This window comes from Silurus aristotelis, assembly GCF_946808225.1.
Source record: "Silurus aristotelis genome assembly, chromosome: 15".
Taxonomy (NCBI): Eukaryota; Metazoa; Chordata; class Actinopteri; order Siluriformes; family Siluridae; genus Silurus; species Silurus aristotelis.
The window spans coordinates 4,195,020-4,214,865 of NC_139588.1; the positions used below are offsets into that span (position 1 = coordinate 4,195,020).

A 19,846-nucleotide genomic window follows, 5' to 3' on the forward strand; every position below is an offset into this window, starting at 1 on the left:
AGATCTACTAAAGTTTTCTGTGAGGTAAAAAAAAACGTAGGCTGCAACGTTCCACATGCTTGCAATAGGGATGCACCAGAATCAGTGTCTTAGATTCTTAGACACCACGATTCCACCATCAAACTCAGGCTCCCCCTGTAAACAAATAAATTTTATTAATGAAGAGCATGTGAGGTTGGAACAGGAATGTTATGCTGTAGGGAGCGACTCTCTCCAACGTCCCGCCCTCTTTAAGTAAGAGAGAAACCATATGGTCTCACTTAGAGTAAGAACCTTTGGGTTTTGCCTTTGACAAACATCTTTGTATGCAAATGGGTCTAAGAAGAAATGAGACTCCAGCCGAAGACGCAAACATAAGCATGACACGCTGTCTAATTTATGTATATATATATATATATATATATATATATATATATATATATATATATATATATATATATATATATATATATATACATATATACATATATATATACATACACACTGGCGTTCAAAAATAGAGAACAATTTATAAACAATTGAACAATTCTGAAATAATGTCATCTTCACTGCTCAACAGTTGAAGGAGTTTTTGTCCTGTCTATACCATGCTACCAAAACACCTTTTCCACAAATTAACTAGGGCATTTAAAAAAAAAAAAACATTATTTTGCAAAAAAACACACTGATTCAAATTAACAACAATGACTGTAGCATGGAAAAAGATTACAACTTAATGTTCTGAAGGTTACAACAGTCAGCAATTAGTAGGAAGTGTACAGGCCTCTGCTCTAAATGACTTCAGCACATCTGCGTCCACAGGACAGCACTAGTCTCTCACACTGCTCTGGTGTGATTTTGGTCCACACTTCTTCCAGTCTCCTCCACAGTTCGGTGACTGTAGTGGGTTTCTTGGCCATAACTTTGTCGCCAAGGATTTTCCAGAGGTTCTCTATTGGGTTGAGATCAGGACTCTGGGCAGTCCATGTCCTGTATGAACACTGCGGGCTGATTGGGTGATGAACGCAGGGAAGGAACCATATGTTGTTGAAGAAGGTTCTGATAAACATTTGCATTCACTCTGCCATGTAGCTGTATAAGAGGCCCAACTCCTGCTGCAGAAAAAATGCCCCAAACCATGACTCTTCCTCCTCCACTTTTCACTGACTTCTTTACACACTTTGGGTTCAGTCTTTCTTCAGTTTGTCGCCGAACATAATGTTTCCCATCAGACCCAAATAAATTAAACTTGCTTTTATCACTGAAGTGAACTTCGGACCAGTTCTCCTCTGTCCACACAACATGCTCCTTAGCAAAACTTAGTCTAGCCTTTTGATTCTTTCTGCTAATGAGAGGTTTGGTCACTGCAGAGTGGGCTTTCAGTCCAAATGCTCTTAAACGTCGAGACACTGTATGACGAGACAGATCCTTACCCTGTTCAGCACTGAACTGGTGAGCAATTCCAGCTGCAGTGTGGAAACGATTGCCCATTGAGATCCTCCGCAGTATCCTGTCCTCTCTTGTATTTGTCTTCCGTGGACGACCAGCTTTCTTGGCGGACTTGAATGAGTTTGTGATGTAAAGATTCAATATTCTTAAAATCACAGATTTGGAATGACCAACTTGTCTTGCTATGGCTGATAGGGTCATCCCTTTGGCCTTCATCTGGACAACCTGCTGCCGGAGGCTTTCAGTCACTTTAGAACGGCCCACCTTCTTGCAGAGTCAGTTAAACTGGAAGTTAGGCTGCAAGTTAAATAGGGGTTGACAGATAACCAAGGAAATTAGCACCAGGTGCCAGATTAACACCAATAACTGGGAGGTATCTGAAAGTGTTCTCTAATTTTGATCAGTGTGTTTTTTTGGAAAATAATGTTTTGTTTTTAAATGCCTTAGTTAATTTGTGGAAAAGGTGTTCTGGTAGCATGGTATAGACAGGACAAAAACTCCTTTAACTGTTGAGCAGTGAAGATGACATTATTTCAGAATTGTTCAATTGTTTATAAATTGTTCTCAAATTTTGATCGCCAGTGTATATCGAGAATCCACAGCACAGAATCCATACGATTCTTCAACAATTTGAGCTACTGGAGCTCGTCTGTTGGATGAAGGGACCAAACGGACCAGCCTTCCATTAAACACTTTTGATAGACACTGACCACTGCAGACCTGCAGAACATGCCACAAGAGCTGCAGTTTTGGAGATGCTCTGCCCCAGTCGTCTAGACCTCACAATTTTGTCGAACTCGCTCAAATTCCTTACGCTCGCCCATTTTTCCTGCTTCAAACACGTCAACTTTGAGGACCAAATGTTCAAACTTGCTGTAGTACATATTTGTCTCCTTTCGTAAGTGAAGCGGAAACCTGCGTTGAATAATTTCTTAGTCGTTACAACACCAGACAGTATCCTCCCTCCCTCGCAGGAAATATTGGGTTCAATGTACGCAGTGTTTTTTGTGCTTGTTCTAATCTGTTTTGTATTTCCGTTATTTCTTTTAAAAAGATGAGTAATGCATCTGAAAACACTGAGCCCTGTTTGTTTTCCCTGTGTAAATAGATGCTCTACACACACACACACACACACACACACACACACACACGAGACCCGTTGATGCGGCAACGAAAATTTCGAAAAAGCATCTTGTTTTTAAAATTCTTGTTCAGAGTCTGGTCCAGGAATGGGTTGTGGCTCTGGTGAGTCAGATGAAGAAACCACTGGATTTTTTTTTTTTTTTTTTTGTATCTGAGATCACTTTTTAACTGAGGTGTCTGTGGCATGTAGTGTGTGAACTTTAACATTATGCTGTTTACTGATCAAGGGATTGATGGTGTCTGGTATCACCTTCTGCTCAGATTTTGGCAGGATTAGTGAATGAGTTCGAGAAGTTGACATGTTCTCTTAAAAACTCTCTGACGGTTTGAAACAATCAGACTGCTTTGCTTATCGGTAGTTTACAAGGCGATTACGCGATCGCTCCTTTTTCTAATCGAAACCAGGCAGCGTGTTTGCTATTGGAACTTTTTCCGAGATCTTTGAGACGTTTACACCAAAAACAACAGGAACTTGGGTTTTTTTTGAGTCGCGGAATGCCAGAAAATGGGGAAAGCGTGACGTGGATGGAGTTTATTAGCTTATTTATTTTTTCATGTATTTGGTTTCCTGGGATTTCGGGTGTGTGCCTCCATGGTGTTTTCTTGTTCCCACCCTCCCTGCTGTGCTCTGTTCCATTTAGATCTTTGCATCCTTTGCTGATCTCCATTTCAAATCTCTTATGAATATTGCATTTTTTTTTCTTTTTTTAGCCCCCAACTCCCATGCTGCCCCTTTAACATTTCCAACATGTATCATCACTGTTTCCATTGCCCCTTTATTGCTTATGTAAGCAGATTGCAACATTATTGGCTTGAAGAGAACCTGGAGTCCTGGGAAAGATTTGACTTGGAGGACCTTCTCCCTTCTACCCATCGGAGAATAACGCTGTTTCACTTCTGCGCTCTGTAAACCCAGAGAGAGGTTTTCTCTCCATGCTCTTTTGAGTGCAGCTATTAAGTCTCGAGGAATTTGGTTCCACAGGTTTCAGTGGTGCTGCAGGCTTGACTGCAGCGGCAAGTGGAAGATGGATCTAACATGCCACACATCTTCTATCTGTTTTTCTCATATCCTATACCGCACACATTTTTCACACATGCTCTGGATGCTCACAGGACAGGTGGAAAGTAGAATCAGGTCACCACTCACCACAACTCGAATGATGCCTGGAACCTAGGAACGGTAATGTGACTCCTCAGAAGCAGAGGAACAATAGGCTTACAAAGCGTGATATGATTACCATCAAAATTTCTACTTGTATTTTAGATGTCTTGTGCCAGAATTACCCAAGGAAAATTTTCAGAAACTGCTGATCTCATGGGATTTTACACACACATACACACACACACACACACACACACACACACACACACACACAAACATATACACACACACACACCCCATTCTCAATACAAGAATCTGATACAAAAACATTGAGTTAATTTTCATTTTGTGGGGTGAAAAAAAGCTTTACTAGTATGAGAGGAAAGTCGGTGGGTTCAAGCTCCCAGGAAGTATAAAGTCATAAAATCGTTCTTCACTGTGCATCTCAGTTAAAGCTGCATCTCCAGTAGACTGAATCACTGCATAATCCAGGTGTTCCTATTAAGTCTGATCGTTTCTGTGTGTGAGAGTTTGGAATAATAAAAAAAATCATCAGGTCTTAGAATAAGGCAAATACACCCTCAGATGAACACTACCACATGCCTCTTGGGAAGGTGGGAAGGCAACCATCCTGAATGGTTTCCACTTGTGAATAATTGTCCTCGCTGTAAAATTATGAGTTTTGTAATTTTAATTTTTTTTTATATATAATTTTTTTTTTTTTGGAAATGCCATTATAACCCTTCCTTAGCTGATTTGCAGCAACAGATGCTTTTCTAAGGCCAGGTCCACACTTTCGTCTAAAAACTTATATTTTTTTCTACATTTCGGCCTTTCGTCCACGCCGAGACGCTTTTTTTTAGTCAATGTAGCTTTTTGAAAACTTTTCTCAAAAATTCTAAAGCGCCGATTAGACTGCGAAAACGGATTCTTTCGATAACCACGGCACATTTTTTCATCGGTTTCAAAGAGGCGGAAAGTAAATGAACGTGACGCGGAGCGTTTTTAGACGAGCGTAGACGTAGACTAAGATCATTGCTGAGCGTTATCTTTGTTGGTATCTTTTATATCTATATCTAAATCCTATGGAAACAGTTAAGGTGAACTTTTCCTCCACTTTGGCTTGATTTTTGTAAAAAGAAATAATGACACGGTGTAATATGTGTGATGTTGATCTGAGGTTGTCTTTTCCCAGGATCACCTCCTCCTTCCTGCCACCAACCACAACAGAGGAAGCAGACCAAAGATGTCAGTGGTGCTTCCAGCGATGAATATAAATGGTGAGACCGAGCACTCGTCTTTATCTCATATACTTCAGAGACAACCTTGGTTAAGTCAACGCATTAAGCAAAGAGAACAAAAAGCTTTCTGGGGGTCACTATTGAAGGAACAGATATATTTTACTCTCTGTTTCCAGCCATATGACTTTGACTGGGACACTGAGCTTTCTGGATAAGGCACAATATCTGGGCCAGGTGGATTAGAGTGACGCATGCATTAGTAATCAGATTTACTTTCGGGCCAGTTTTATGAGCTCAACTGTTTTTCGACTCTAGATTTTATTTTTCAATTTGTTTTACTTCATTATTTGATATGGAAAGATAAATGAAAAAAATACAATATTTTGTGTAGTATACCTTTGTTTATACGTTCGTATCTGTGTTAAACAACAGCATTAGTACAATCGCAAGAAATGCAAACAAATGTTGAGGGTTAGATCATATTTGGAGAAAGCTGTTCATAATGTTTACCGGCAGTGTTGCCCGTTTTTTATTCAATGCTGAATCTGTGTAGATTTCCTTTGTCTTGGATATATTTTAGTCGATGTGCAGTTTGTACAGCAGTACAGATTTACTGTCCTCTAAAAAGAACTTAACATACAGCCATTGTTGTCTAAATAACTAGTAAAAAAGTAAATACTACTGAAGTAAATACTAGTAAATAACTAAAAAAAGTGAGTCCACTCGAAATGAACCTGTCAAAACTGTGTTTAAAGTGTGAATATTTGGTGTGGAGCACAATTGTTATATCCAGCACTGCCTTCATCCTCCTCGGCATGGAATTCACCAGAGCTGCACAGGTTGTTGCTGGGATCCTCTTCCACTCCTCCACCTTCCGCTTGAGGCCCACAGGTGCTCAATAGGGTTCAATTCAATTCATGGGGGGAGGGGGGCAGGAACAGTGGTCACTGGAGCCTCAGGAGCATGTTTAACTCGACCAAGAGAGAGAGAGAGAGAGAGAGAGAGAGAGAGAGAGAGAGAGAGAGAAAGAAGAGGGTGACAGGAAGAGAAGGATATAGATTATTAAGTGTCCTTATTGTTGTATGAAAGTTAATTAATATCACTGTGCAGTTTGGACTCGCTCTGGCAGCATAACTACAAGGGAGAACCAGAAGGTAACACAGACATGAGGATCTCTGGGATAAGAGACGACCCACCACACCACCGTCAACAAACCTGAGTGAACGTGTGAATGTGAGGGGAACGACAGCATACAAATATCCCAGTTCACCAAACACTCTATATCCATGCTCCCTCCCCTTGACTAAATAAATGTGTTTTTAACCTCGACTTGAACACTGAGACTGTGTCTGAGTCCTGAACACTGATTGGAAGGCTGTTCCATAACTGTGGGGCTTTATAAGAGAAAGACTGAGGCAAATTTTAAAAGAGATGAGATAATGGTCTGAAATAGCTTCAGACTGTGGAATTATGACTAAGTTTTTTTTATTTTTAATCCAAATGTTAACAAGAGGTTCAGGTCTGGAGACATACTTGGCCACTCCATCACCTTCAGCTTCCTCAGCAAAGCAGTTGTCATCTTGCTGGTGTGTTTGGGGTCGTTATTATGTCGGAAAACATCATGTTGACGCACAGCACAAGGACTCAACGTTTTTAATAGACCTGTTCTGAGTGGAACCTGTCTTGGAAAACCTCCGTATGACCCTGGCCAGTTTCCGGTTGTTATAGATCTAATAGCCTTTCAAATCTTCAGAGAATCTTTGCCATGAGGTTTCATGTTGAACATCCAGTGGTCAGTATGAGAGGCTCAGTATGTGGTACTCAAAGCACCACATTTTAACTTCTCTAAAACAAAATACACAATTTTGTATGGTCCTGTCAAGCAGACAAAAACATGAACGTGATGAATAGGACGTGTGGCTTTGCATGTTTACATGCCGTACAGCTGTTATCACTTTTGTTGGCGGTGATTTAGACAATAACGGCTGTATGCGTATTGATACTCTAAAATATGTCCGAGTTTCATTTCTATAGTATTGTCCCTTGAGAAGATCTAATAAAATGGCTGAAATGTTTGGGGTGTACTTACTTTTGTAAAATACTGTATGTTGATAAATCATTTTCATAGACAAATAGAATGTGGCCGATGAAGCATTGTAGTTTCGGGTAAACAGACTGACAGGCTGTGGTAGTTTGGGAATAAATGAGCATGCAGTACCAAAACTTTCCTGTGAACTTCTACGCTTCAATTTTTGATTCTGGGGCAGTTTTCCTTGTAGGAGCTCCGACGGCTCTCAGAAACACTGCGACTACAAACAAATTCCATAAAGAACTGCTGCGTTTTTGTAATTGATTAGAGTACGGCCAGTTGGCACTCTGTTCCACTCTCTTTAACACACTAATGCCAACACGACTTTCTGATCAAAGTTTAGGTGGCAGCGTGACACACTTTCTTTCCGTGCGGAAATCTGCGTTCAATTCTTTCAGCTACATGCTGCATCCATTTAGTTCCAACAGCTTGTAAATGGCTTTCATATGGTTATCCTGAAGTAAAAGCACAGTGAGGAGACACTCATTTATCCTGTGGATTCCTGTAGAAGAGCTGGGACGATATTTGGCAGCAAGTTAACAGTGGGTTTTGAAGCTGATGAGTTCAAAGTGGGAAAAATGGGCAAGTGTAAAAAATTTTGGAATAGATTGTATGTCTAGACGCCTAGACGACTGGGTCAGTGCTTCTCCAGAGCAGAAGGTGTTGTGGAGTGTTTAAAGTATACAGGTTTTTGTGTATCTATCAAAAGAAAGGCTCGCTGATGTGTGTGACGAACGAAAACATGCCCATCTGGTCCGATCCCACAGAGAAGATTCTGAAGCACAAGTTGAAAGCTGTTGAGAAAGTTACTGGTTCTGATAGAAAGGAGTCTCAATATACACAAATGTACATATTTAAAAGCCTACATGTGACTTGCTTCAGCTGTGTGCCTCAGAAGAGTGAAATGCGTGTGATTTTAAAATATAGTGTTTGTTTTCCCCCCCCACACAGAAAGAGTGATTAAAGACAAAGAGTTTGAAGTGATGATGCAGATCGACTGTGAGGTCATGGACACCAGGATCCTTCACATCAAGTCCTCCAGTATCCCACCCATCCTGCGGGTCAACGAAACTGAGGCTGACTCGTTCTACCACTCTGCCCCTTCTAACAGTCATGCTTCACCACCTGTTGGTGTTCTCATGGGCTCTGCTTGATAGCAGAAGAGCTTTTTGGAATTGGAGTACAATTGTAAAAAATCTAAAGTAGAATTTGAGAAAACCACTCTGATTGAAAAATGACAGGTCCATTATTTCCCCTGCCCCCTTACCGCCCCTCACCCCCCCCTCCTTACTGCCCCAACACTTATTTTAGGTGCATCTTAAAATTTGTAAGCTGTAATTATTAAAACTCTCAGGAAATAATATCTAGTTTGTGTTCAGACTTACTCTGTTTCTAGGATCTCTGTGTATTTGGATCAAACTGCATTTTTCAGCTTTTCTTTTTCTGCACTGTGCCTACATGTACTCATGAAGTTTGTTTCCAAGCGTCCAGCAGGGCACATATGCAAACTTTTACATTCTTCGATTTTATGTAGTAATTAATATATTGTGTAATTGTTACAAAGCATTTTTTGAACTTCCCCATTTCTGATTTTCAAATTGAAGCGAAACGGAAATAAACACTGGACTATGAGTGTCTTTGTGATGGTTCTTTGACTCCTGGTTTGTTTTACTGTAAAACGCAGATAAGATACAAAAACAGACCACCACGTCCTCTTGTCAGCCGTGCTGTGGAGAATCAACTCCTTTCGAACATATCGAAAGCTATCGGGTTGAAAGAAATCTGCAGTAGAGCAACGATAAGTTGGAGTGTGGAGGACGACACATCTGTTATTTTCTTCCACTCTGATGACTAAAACATGAGTGACTGTATTTAAACTGTACATGATTGTATGTGAACTCAAATGTGTGTGTAGAAATAAGAATTCAGACACTTGTTTTGTGTTATTTAATATACCTTCTTATATATATAAGAAGGTATATTAAATATATTAATATATATTAAATATATTTTGTGTTATTTAATATACCTTCAGTTCATCGGTTTTTATCTCGCACAAATTTCGATGATGTTTAACGACCATGGCACGAAAACATCCACAAAGCCATAGCAGAGATCTTCAAATCTGCAAGAAAGAAAAAAACTTGCTTGCAATCCCAAAAGCTGTATATGGCAGCAAAAATTTTAATGTGGTGTCCGAAAACTTTTTCCAATTAATTTTGTTTATATTTAGGCACATGAATATATACTTTTATCTGCGGAAAATCAGAAGTTGGATGTTGGATGTACCGGAACAGAATAATTAAATAACCAAACAATGTAAGTAAAACAAAAGTGATCTGAAATATAAATGGTCATTTCTTTCAATGTAAACTGTATTTTTTTAACTGTTGCAAATGCAGTGCAAAACAAAGTGACATTAGTATCATGAAGACATACATCGACAGCATTATAACTCCAGAACTGTTGCCAAAAATTAAAATACTCCAATTTAATATTTGAAATTTTCTACATAAAATTCAGAAAACTGCTGTTTGTTTGTTTTTTATTTGCATAGTAAAGTCAAGAAAGCAAAGCACCTTCAGGTTCAAAATATCACAGGGTCACATCAAAGAACTAGTCACCAAGTGTGTGTCCTTTTAAATTCCGTTTGATTTCAAGCCTGGACCTTTCAGTTAGAAGCTGGTCGCCTCTGCCAGGAGGCCAAACATAGAGCTTCTAAAATGCTGATGAGCCAAAGCCATGAATCGAAGTTTTGAATGTGTTGAAGAGAAAAGTCCACATGCACACGGTTTTGTTTTGTTTTTTTATGGTGGAATGACGCAGAATCCTCAAAATCAACAACTATATTGAAATGGCATGTCAGAAGTTGCATTTTGGTACATTCTCCCAGAGAAGCAAGATTTTGCAGGTGGAAAATATTTTGCTCAATTTTATAAAGACGGCAATAATGGAGTTGACTGAAGATAACCAGTAAGAAACATCAGCATATTGAGAAATATCAGGGATAATACAACAACGCAAAGTGGACTGCTCCACAGTCCAGATATCATACACATATATAAGCATTTCACCTCTGTAGAAGGATTCCAATTTAAAGCGGGTCTACGTATGCGAAAACAACGTCATAGGTAATCTGGTGTCCGTTGTTCCAGGCGTACAGGGCCCTCTCTTTGGGGTTATAGTCGATCTGAGCAATGTTAGTGGAGTTATTGCGAAAAGGAAGCCGAGGGGTCATTTGTGTATTGGTATGTGTATCGAAGGCATAACTCAGGTGGTTCTCCCGCTGTTCTTCATGGTGGTCAGTGGCATAAAGGACACCGCACACGATAAAACAGTTGCCGTAGATTCCCCGTCTCAGCCCGGTTCTCCATGTGGTTTCTCGCTGTGTAGTCAGGTCAGCAGGGTTCAGACGACTCAGCACCATCACCTCCTGCAGGAAGCCCTCGTCATCCAGCGCAGAGTAGATGACCCAGAGGCCACTTTCATCGACAGCCAACTCCACATCTGAGCGGCCTCTCCATCGCCATGACGATGCCTCATCGCTCTCAAGTGCAGCATCGTGCAACATGGTCCAGGCGGCCACGTGCCGCCGCCGGAGGTCGTACTTGATGATGTCACGTGAGAAAGCACGGTTGAAGAAAAAGGCACCGTCGAAGACTACATGACCTGTGCCCAGCCAGCTATAGGGCAGCTTATAGAAGTTGGTGAAACGACCTGGAATCAATATGAACTCAGTATGAACAGTTTAAAATGTTATATTCATATTCACCAAGAGTAAGAGGGGGTCCATATTATAGAATAGAAAGATTATCATCAGCCTTGTGTAGTTGATAATTACACCAAACACTGCATGTTAAATTGGTTAGTAAAATTATTCAAACCTGGACCTTCAGTGGTCTCCTACCTGAATCAATCTCTTAATACCTCATTATGCTGTCACCGCTATGGAAAACATCAGTATTCAATAGAGGTGCTTTATAACAGAGCTCAGCACCATCAGCATCACAGACAGGAATCTCATACAGTGAGAATGAACGTCATTACTAAAGCAAGAAACAACCTGCGAATTCAAAATCTGATTGGTTGAATAACAGTCATGTTGTCGTGTATTTAAAGCTACATGCGCCCGCACTGCTGATTCTGAAGGCCTCATGGCAGATCGATTTTTATCCTGGCAACACATAAAGGCTGAAATCTGATTGGGTAGAAACTCTAACTGCTGGACGTAGCACAACTGAGAGAAAAGCTATGAAATGAAGAGCATAGCTTTGTGAAAAATAGAAACTTTCCAAATGAAATGCTGCACACTGGATAGTCACCAGAAATAATACCTTGTTTAAAGACGTCCATGTTCTGAAACTCCAGCAGGCTGTTGCCATAATAATAATTAGCAACATAGATCTTATTATCAAAAGCCAATGGGTCTTTCATCCAGGCACCTTCGTTACGGCCGTAAGTGTTGTGTGCTATGGGTTCTGCGATAGTGGCCAGCGTGTCCTTGCATTCGCCTGCAAACAAGAGATCAGTCCTCATTAGTATACAGTTCTTATTGTACTTAAGAGTAGACTGTGACTTACAACAGTCATATGGTATTACTGTAGTTCAACTTTAAGGCATTGAAAACAGAGGCTTTTGTCTACCTGAGTGTTTCGGAGTTTTCTTCATAACAGCCTTATCGTTCACTAGTGTAATGATCTTTCGTTTTGAGTCTTGCTGTTTTTGAACAAAATGAATGTTGTGTTTTTTGTGTTTGCCTGGTTTGACTGGTTTGACTGGCTTGCCAGTGGTGCTGGTGACCGGTCTCTCTGTGCTCATTAATCCAGTTGTTCTAGAATCACTTTCACCCTCAATTACATGTGATGTGTTCATAGGTGTTCCTGTATAGCCAGAGTTTATAGTAGTGGCTGTCATCCCAGCACTGGACTTCATGTGCTGTTCATCTGTGGTGGAATAATTTTCTGGAATAGGAGCAGTTTGACTGTAAGTGGTTGGTGATGGTGTCGCACTTGACAGTGTGTTTTGCTCCATGGCCTGACTGGAATTCTTCATGGAAATGGTTTCAGTGTTGTGGGTTTGCTCATATAAAGCTTTCATTGTGACCTCTGACTGACTGATGGAAGCAGCAACTGTGCTTGCTATGATGTTTCCAAGCACTTCTGGAGAAGCTGAATTAGATTCCGTCTTTTTGTGACTCGATTGCACATTCAGCATAATCTGAGAAGGAGTTCTTGTCTTTATATCTTCCTCTAATCCAGCATGTGTTTGAGGTGTGGAGTGTGTTGTGGACTGGATGATTCTGAAAGTATCTGTGGTAGTTGAAGGCTGCAGGTCTTGGTGATTGGTGACGCTTTCTTCTGTGGACTGGAATGTTTTTGTCAATGCAATTCCTGAATCATTCACATTCATCTTGACAGGCAGAAAAGAGTCGGACTGTTCCAGCATAGTCTTAGGCACACTTTGTGTTATTGTTCCATCCTGTGTTGGAGTCTTGGGTTTAGTTGAACCTGGCCATGATTTGGTGACAGTTCTCAACAAAGGTGTACTGAGAGGAAGAAGTTCCTCCTCTGCAAACAGATCTACAGAATCATCGCCACTGTGGCTCTCGTCTTCACCCACTACAGAAAGAGATTAGACAACAAATCACTCAGTATAAATGATGATTATAGCATTCTTATTTTAAATATATTACAAAGTGCTACATTTTCAATCAAAGCCCTCGGATCAGAATATTGTTGTGTGAAAAACACTTCCTTTGGAAGTTTTTTGGAAGGTTTGTTGAGAGGGAAAATGATGCAAATCATATGCTTTGAACATTTTCCACTATCATCATCAAATTAAATTGGGGAAACATCTTCTGAACGTATGGCGCTGCATTTCTTTGCTACTGTTTAGGAGATAGAGCTGAGCAGCACATGTTCATTTGGTGAGTAAAGTGTGTTCTTGATCTTGAATGTGCTCCAGTGGCTAATTCATTAAATCAGGTATAGAGAGGGCCAAACCTTTAAATATTTGATAATGTAGCTACAAAGATTTTAGCAAAAAGTATATTTTTGTAGCTAAAACCTACCAAGTTCCCTATTTGTATGCACTCAAGAACCATTGGGGAAAACAAACTAACACATGTGGATAACAGCTGGACTTGTCCTCTTTAATAACCCTTTTCTAGATGCATCTTTATTTAGAGCATGAATGAAACCAATTGTATTTACTCACAGGTCTCCTCTGACTCAGTCTCATGAACCAGGTCCGATTTGTAGTATGTGATCCCCTTAACAATCAGCTTCGGGTGCTGCTGCTTTACATGATGCTGTTGATGCTGTACAGTTTCAGCATCTTCTGGTCCAGGCCTCTTTCTTTTTAACAGGCCTCCGACAAACTTCTCTTCATACTTAGTCTGTCCAAATGACAGGTCAAATCACGTGACATAAATTCCTCTGTAAGCTGTTATTACATTGATTTGTATCGTTGTTATATTCTACTTTGACTGTTGAACTTTGAATTGAAGGTCTAAATATAAACATAAGAGGCATTTTGTGATTTGTGAAGTAAAAGCACAAGGTTTTAACAGTATTTCAGCCAAGAATAAATCGGCAAATAATGCACAGGATAATTAGGAAGTACAAGAATTTTCCAGGCCTGGGATACCTCTGTATGCTGATAAGCTGCAGCCTCGTTACTCTTTCTCTCATCTTGCCATGGTGGGGGTGTGGTCATGGGGAGGACTGCTCTTATTTCCGGTTCTGGAGGGACACTCTCTTCTATAGTCTCTTCAATAGTCCGATTCTGAAATAATACCTGAAGGGTTGCACACAAAAAACTACTTTTTGTTAGAAGTCTGTGTTTATTGCAGCAACAAAAGATGGCGCAAATAATTTATATGCAAAGAAATTGTTCACTAAGATGTACGTAGAAATAAAACCAAAAGAAACAGAAATATAACAACCCCCGAGACGTGACCACTCATAATATTGTGTCGTACTGATATACATTAGAGGGAAACTTGAGAGTCGAGTTATTTTAATATCATGCAGTCAATGAATTATTCATAAACATTTTCCTGCGTCCAGAAAAAAACGAGCCTTACAATTAAAGAGAAAACACCATTTTGAAAATATTTACTCATCTTGAGGCATCTTGAGCTGTGAATTATCTCTCTAAAAAATAATTCAAATACAGACATCTTAAATATGCCATTTCTAATGTTAGAATTTACCAAAACAGGAGAATTCATAGAAAACCAAAGGAGATTTTAATGTTAATATCTGTTAATAGAGAATCTATTAAAGAGAAGTTCAAAGCTAAAGAAAACAGTGAATAGAATTTTACCGAAATCGCTGAACACTTAAAGCGACTTACAATTAGGGCAGGATACAACTAAGCAGTTCGTTGTTAAGGGCCTTGTTTAAGGGCCCAATAGTGGCAGCTTAAGGGTGCTGGCAGTTCACATTTTTCAAAAGCAGTACAAGGAAAACAGAAAAAGACTTTTCCCCATATCTTTTTCGCAAACTCACCCTCTCGATGTTGGTCACCCGCTCCAGCAGCTCTGTAGTGATCGCACTCAGCTTAAGCAACTTCACCAGATTTGCTTTCGAGAAAGTGTCCTCCAGCAAGTCCATTATTGCCAGGAGCTGTAAAGAGCAACAAATAGCTGTCACAATAAAGCTTGGAACAAACCTTGCAGCTCATCTCACAAATTATTTTTATTGCTGGTCTCAAACCATTGTTTCCAACAACGTCTAGGCAGGTGGTGCATGTCAAAGTAGCATCCGCATGAAACAAGGCTTCCCATCAGAAAATCCACCAAAATCAACTTCCATCGGCTTGCCTTATTTAAATAAGTGCATAAGTGCATCCTTATGCTATAGTCGTCCATGTCCATGAGGCAAAAAAACAAAGTGATTCATCAGACCTCATTCTTCCACTGCTCCATTGTCTAGTGCTGATGCTCACTTGTCCACTGACTCTTGTCCATCAAAGAAGCTGGTTTTTGCTCCTCATATGCATCAATGAGCCTCGAGCGCCCATAAAGACTACACACCAAGAACATCTCACAAGACCCGCAGTTCTGGAGCGGCTCTGACCCAGTCATCAAGCTGTTACAATCTGACCCTGGTTAAAGTCACTCAGATTCTTATACTTGTCCATTTCCCCTGCATACACCACATGAAAACCTGAATGTTCACCTGCTGCCTTATATGTGAACCCCAACATATAAGTATTGGGACAACTGACTTTTCCACACCACTGATGTTCCCTTCACTTGAACTAGAAGTTGGAAGTGGAAGATCTCCAGCCATAGATCTCCAACCCTATTTAACACCTTTGAAATGAGTTGGTTTGCTCATTGCATCCCAGGCCTCCTCACCTCGTCTCCATTAGTACCTGACTTTACCCTTATGGCTAAATGAATCGTGACAAACACACTCTGAAATCTAGACGAACATCTTTCTGAAAATGTGGAGTTTATTATACCATTACATTAAAGCTAAATGTGGAATGGGATGTTCAGAAAGCAGATACCAGACTTATACGCAGGTGTCCACAAATGTTTGTCCATATTATATGTCACACAAAAACCGACCCATCGGATATTCAGGCATGTAGCGTTCTCTTGGTGTATGCACATGTGCACAGAGTTGGGGATGAACAGTTCTTGCTGACAGCCTTATCATATCCTTTAACTTAATGGTTTTTATCCAATTCAGTAGTCAGCTGAGTAACATAGTAGTAAGTCTGAGTAACATTTTCTATGTGCTACAAGGTCATCTTGATGTTAAATGTACCTGTCTAGGGGCTTCTGTACTACAAATTCTAAAAAATCATAACTTGCTTGGGAGTGTACAGCAAAACAATGAAAACACTTTTGCTGATTAATTAATTTTGCATTTGCAAACAATAAGATAATATCCATAATCGAACAAACCGAACTCATACGTACATTTTGTTTCATGAACCTCTATAGGCTGATCAGTAATAAAGGAGTACCACTAAGACAGTGTGGGTTTGGTGGGCCATTTCTTATCCCAGAGATCCTCATGTCTGTTTCCTTCTGGCACTCTCTTTTAGTTCTGCTGCCATAGTGAGTCGTTCCCCCTCTCTCCTCTGTTGAGTTAAATACACTCCAGAGGTACCAGTGTGTTCCTGCCCTTTTCTTTATTGCCATTCCTCTGGATGAAGTTATCTTTAGTTGGAGACCTCTTCAGTGCAGCTGAAGATGGTTCCACATGAACCGCCTAAAGATCTATGAGCAACTCAAGAAATATGAGAATGGATTTGGACTGCGCTAAATATCAACAGTCTGCTACAATGACTTTACAACTGCAATTTGCATGAACGGTTTTTAAGCACTCATCACTGAACTATGATGGAACTGTAACGAATGGACATGAGTCCACCCAGATGAGGATTTTGGATTCATCTCAAGGGTTTTTTTCCTCTTCCATCTCAGGGAGATTTTCCATGCCACTGTTGCACTAACATGTACATTCATACTGTATAACCTCTGTATCTCTGTAAATCTGCTTTGGGCAATGTCTATATTAAACTGAATTGATCTGAATTTACTAGAGATCTACCTGGACCTGAGAAAGTGTATCTCCATGGTATGTGTACATTATTAAGTGTTCTTGGGGTTTAATCACCTTGTCGTTTTCTCCCGCAGTCTGTTGCAGCTTCTTGTCTCCCGAATGTTTCTCGCAGGGTTGCTGTGCTGGCGGTGGAGATGCTGCGCATGCGCACTTACAAGCGTGCGGAACCCTGTAGGAGTCCGAAGGGTGCGCGCTCCAGCCCGGGGCCCTGACAGCACACTTACAGCCGCAGTCAGCTTCTCGGTGTGGGTCATAATCAGCCAGAAGCTACAGAGAGAACAGGACGCGTGTATACACACACACACACACACACACACACACACACACACACACACACACACACACACACACACACACACACTCACTCCATCAAGATCAAGGCAAACTTTCACTGATCTGTTCTTTAAAGCAGGCTGCAGCGCGCGCACAATATCCTGATGTAACCCTAAAGCGTATTCATGCATCATCAGAAGAAAACAAAATAACTTCACATGGTGTCGTTTCTTACCTCAATCAAAACCTTACCCGGATCTTCAAGCTCAACTTGAAAAGTTTGGTTCTGCTGAGGAGATCTAGGTGTGTGTGGAGCTGCTGAAGTCAAAACCACCAACACCAGGAACCAAAACATCATTGTTTCCATCGCGGAACCGCAAAGCGATTTAATCTACACCGATTCTTTCGGAGAAGAAAAGGAAAGTACGGGACTGCCGATGTCCTCCTCTAGATCTTTTTTTTTATTATTACAGAGAAAATGGGTCATGTATCTGAGTAGGTTCTGATCTGGTCCAGTCATTGAAAGGACAGAGACTGGACAATTCAGCGTTCTTAATGTTGTCCATATGAACAGGTGCGCGGACTGTCTGTGGTTTGAGGACAGAGAGACAGAAGCAGCCTGTTCCAGCTTGGAGAAAGTGAGGAGAGGAGGGAAGACTGCAGGAACTGGAGGGGGACAAGGAGTGGGTGGCAACATGGGATTACGCCAAGGACTTCTCCATCATTACCCTGCACTCATCATCATCATCACCATCACAACCAGGGCATGGGTGAGATCTGTGAGCATGAGACTTTCAACGTCAGCTCCAGCTGTTTTCAGCAAATTCGGCATTTTTTTCCATGCACTTTAACCACCGGTGTGTTTTTTTATTTCAACACGCGTCCAAAAGTGCGCTCCGGTGGAAGCACCATAGCGCCATCTACTGCTCACTTGAGAGAAAGTTCCTACAAGCTGCATCATGCTGTGACTTATTTAGGCCTCGCAGTGTTCAATAGTGTCAACCCAGCCATTAGGGGGGCACAAGCCAGTGCACTCTTAGTGCCTGTCCCAAGCCCGGGTAAATGGGGAGGGTTGCGTTAGGAAGGGCATCCAGTGTAAAACATGTGCCAAATCAAATATGCGGATCACAAATGAGAATTTCATACCGGATCGGTCGAGGCCCGGGTTAACAACGACCGCCACAGGTATCGTTAGCCGACAGGGTACCTGTGGAAATTGGGCTACTGTTAGCCGAAGGAGGAGAAGGAGAGAAGGAAGGCGTCTACAGAGACGGCAGGAAAAGAAGCAGTGTAAGAGAGTAGAGGTTCGGGTTGGTACTTTAAATGTTGGTAATATGACGGGTAAAGGGAGAGAGGTAGCCGATATGATGGAGAGGAGAAAGGTAGATATGCTGTGTGTTCAGGAGACCAAGTGGAAAGGGAATAAGGCCAGGAACATTGGAGGTGGGTTTAAACTGTTTTATCATGGTGTGGATGGAAAGAGAAATGGTGTAGGGGTGATTCTGAAGGAAAAGTACAGTAAGAGTGTAGTGGAGGTGAAGAGAGTTTCTGATAGGGTGATGATCGTGAAGGTGGAAGTTGAAGGAATGATGATAAATGTCATCAGTGCCTATGCTCCACAAGTTGGCTGTGAGATGGAGGAGAAGGAAAGATTCTGGAGTGAATTAGATGAAGTGGTAGATGGTGTACCTAGGAAAGAACGATTGGTGATTGGGGCAGACTATAATGGGCATGTAGGTGAAGGGAACAGAGGTGATGAGGAGGTGATGGGTAGGTATGGTTTTAAGGAGAGGAATGTGGAAGGGCAAACGGTGGTAGATTTTGCTAAAAGGATGGAAATTGCAGTGGTGAACACGTATTTTAAGAAGAAGGAGGATCATAGGGTGACGTATAAGAGTGGAGGAAGGTCAAGTCAAGTCAAGTCAAGTTTATTTGTATAGCGCTTTTCACAACAGACATTGTCTCAAAGCAGCTTTACAGAAAACAACAGTGAAGGTGAATGGTGTGCGTTTGTCCCTGATGAGCAGCCGTGGCGACAGTGGCAAGGAAAAACTCCCTTAGATGATATGAGGAAGAAACCTTGAGAGGAACGAGACTCAAAGGGGAACCCATCCTCATATGGGTGACATCAAAAGTTTGGTCATAAATCTTTCAACAATACAGAACAATTTGTGATCATCATAGATCCAGCATCAGCTTCTCCATGCCAGGGCCTTTAAACACTCGGCATCTACTTCTCCATGATCATCCATAGGTCCATAATCTTCACGAGGTGGGACGTGACTGGAGCTGGCCAAACCTCAGGATGCCTCGGGATGGGGAGAGAAAGAGAAGCAGTGGAGAGGAATTAGCGTAGCTGCTGTTCATGATATTAACAGCACAAGTTGATAATGTGCATGTGATCAGATGTTCTGGAGCACAAGGTTGTGATGTGATGTGTGTGATGTGTGTTATGTGTAGGCTTTGCTAAAAAGATATGTTTTTAATCTGCACTTAAACTGGGAGAGTGTATCTGAACCCCGAACACTGTCAGGAAGACTATTCCAGAGTTTAGGAGCTAAATGTGAAAATGCTCTACCGCCTTTAGTGGACTTTGCTATTCTAGGAACTACTAGAAGCCCAGAGTTTTGAGATCTCAGGGAGCGTGACGGATTGTAGCGTGTTAAGAGACTGGATAGATACATGGGAGCCAAACCATTTAGTGCTTTATAAGTGAGTAGCAGTAGTTTGTAGTCTATTCGAAACTTAATAGGAAGCCAATGTAGGGACGATAAGATTGGGGTTATATGATCGTATTTTCTTGACCTAGTAAGAACTCTTGCTGCTGCATTCTGAACTAACTGAAGCTTGTTTATTAATGATGCAGGACATCCACCTAGTAATGCATTACAGTAGTCTATTCTAGAGGTCATAAACGCATGGACGAGCTTCTCTGCATCAGATATAGATAACATATTTCTTAGCTTAGAAATATTTCTAA

The 19,846-nt window shown here is 41.1% G+C and overlaps 2 protein-coding genes across 2 annotated transcripts in view; one reads left to right on the forward strand and one right to left on the reverse strand.

Annotated features, from left to right (window-relative positions):
• Positions 1 to 8,635, forward strand: part of atf6 (activating transcription factor 6) — a 47,442-nt gene extending 38,807 nt beyond the window's left edge. The window contains exons 15-16 of the mRNA XM_083563051.1: positions 4,869 to 4,953; positions 7,955 to 8,635. Of these exons, the coding sequence (XP_083419177.1) occupies positions 4,869 to 4,953; positions 7,955 to 8,157 (288 nt within the window). The 3' untranslated portion in view covers positions 8,158 to 8,635. The remainder of the gene's footprint in view (positions 1 to 4,868; positions 4,954 to 7,954) is intronic.
• Positions 8,636 to 9,534: 899 nt separating this feature from the next.
• Positions 9,535 to 17,501, reverse strand: olfml2ba (olfactomedin-like 2Ba). The gene is made up of 8 exons (XM_083563018.1): positions 17,102 to 17,501; positions 16,648 to 16,860; positions 14,518 to 14,634; positions 13,652 to 13,801; positions 13,220 to 13,400; positions 11,647 to 12,621; positions 11,338 to 11,514; positions 9,535 to 10,720 (listed from the first exon to the last, which is right to left on the reverse strand). The coding sequence occupies exons 1-8, from the start codon at positions 17,231 to 17,233 to the stop codon at positions 10,098 to 10,100; spliced, it is 2,568 nt and encodes an 855-aa protein (XP_083419144.1). The 5' UTR covers positions 17,234 to 17,501; the 3' UTR covers positions 9,535 to 10,097.
• Positions 17,502 to 19,846: the final 2,345 nt, after the last annotated feature.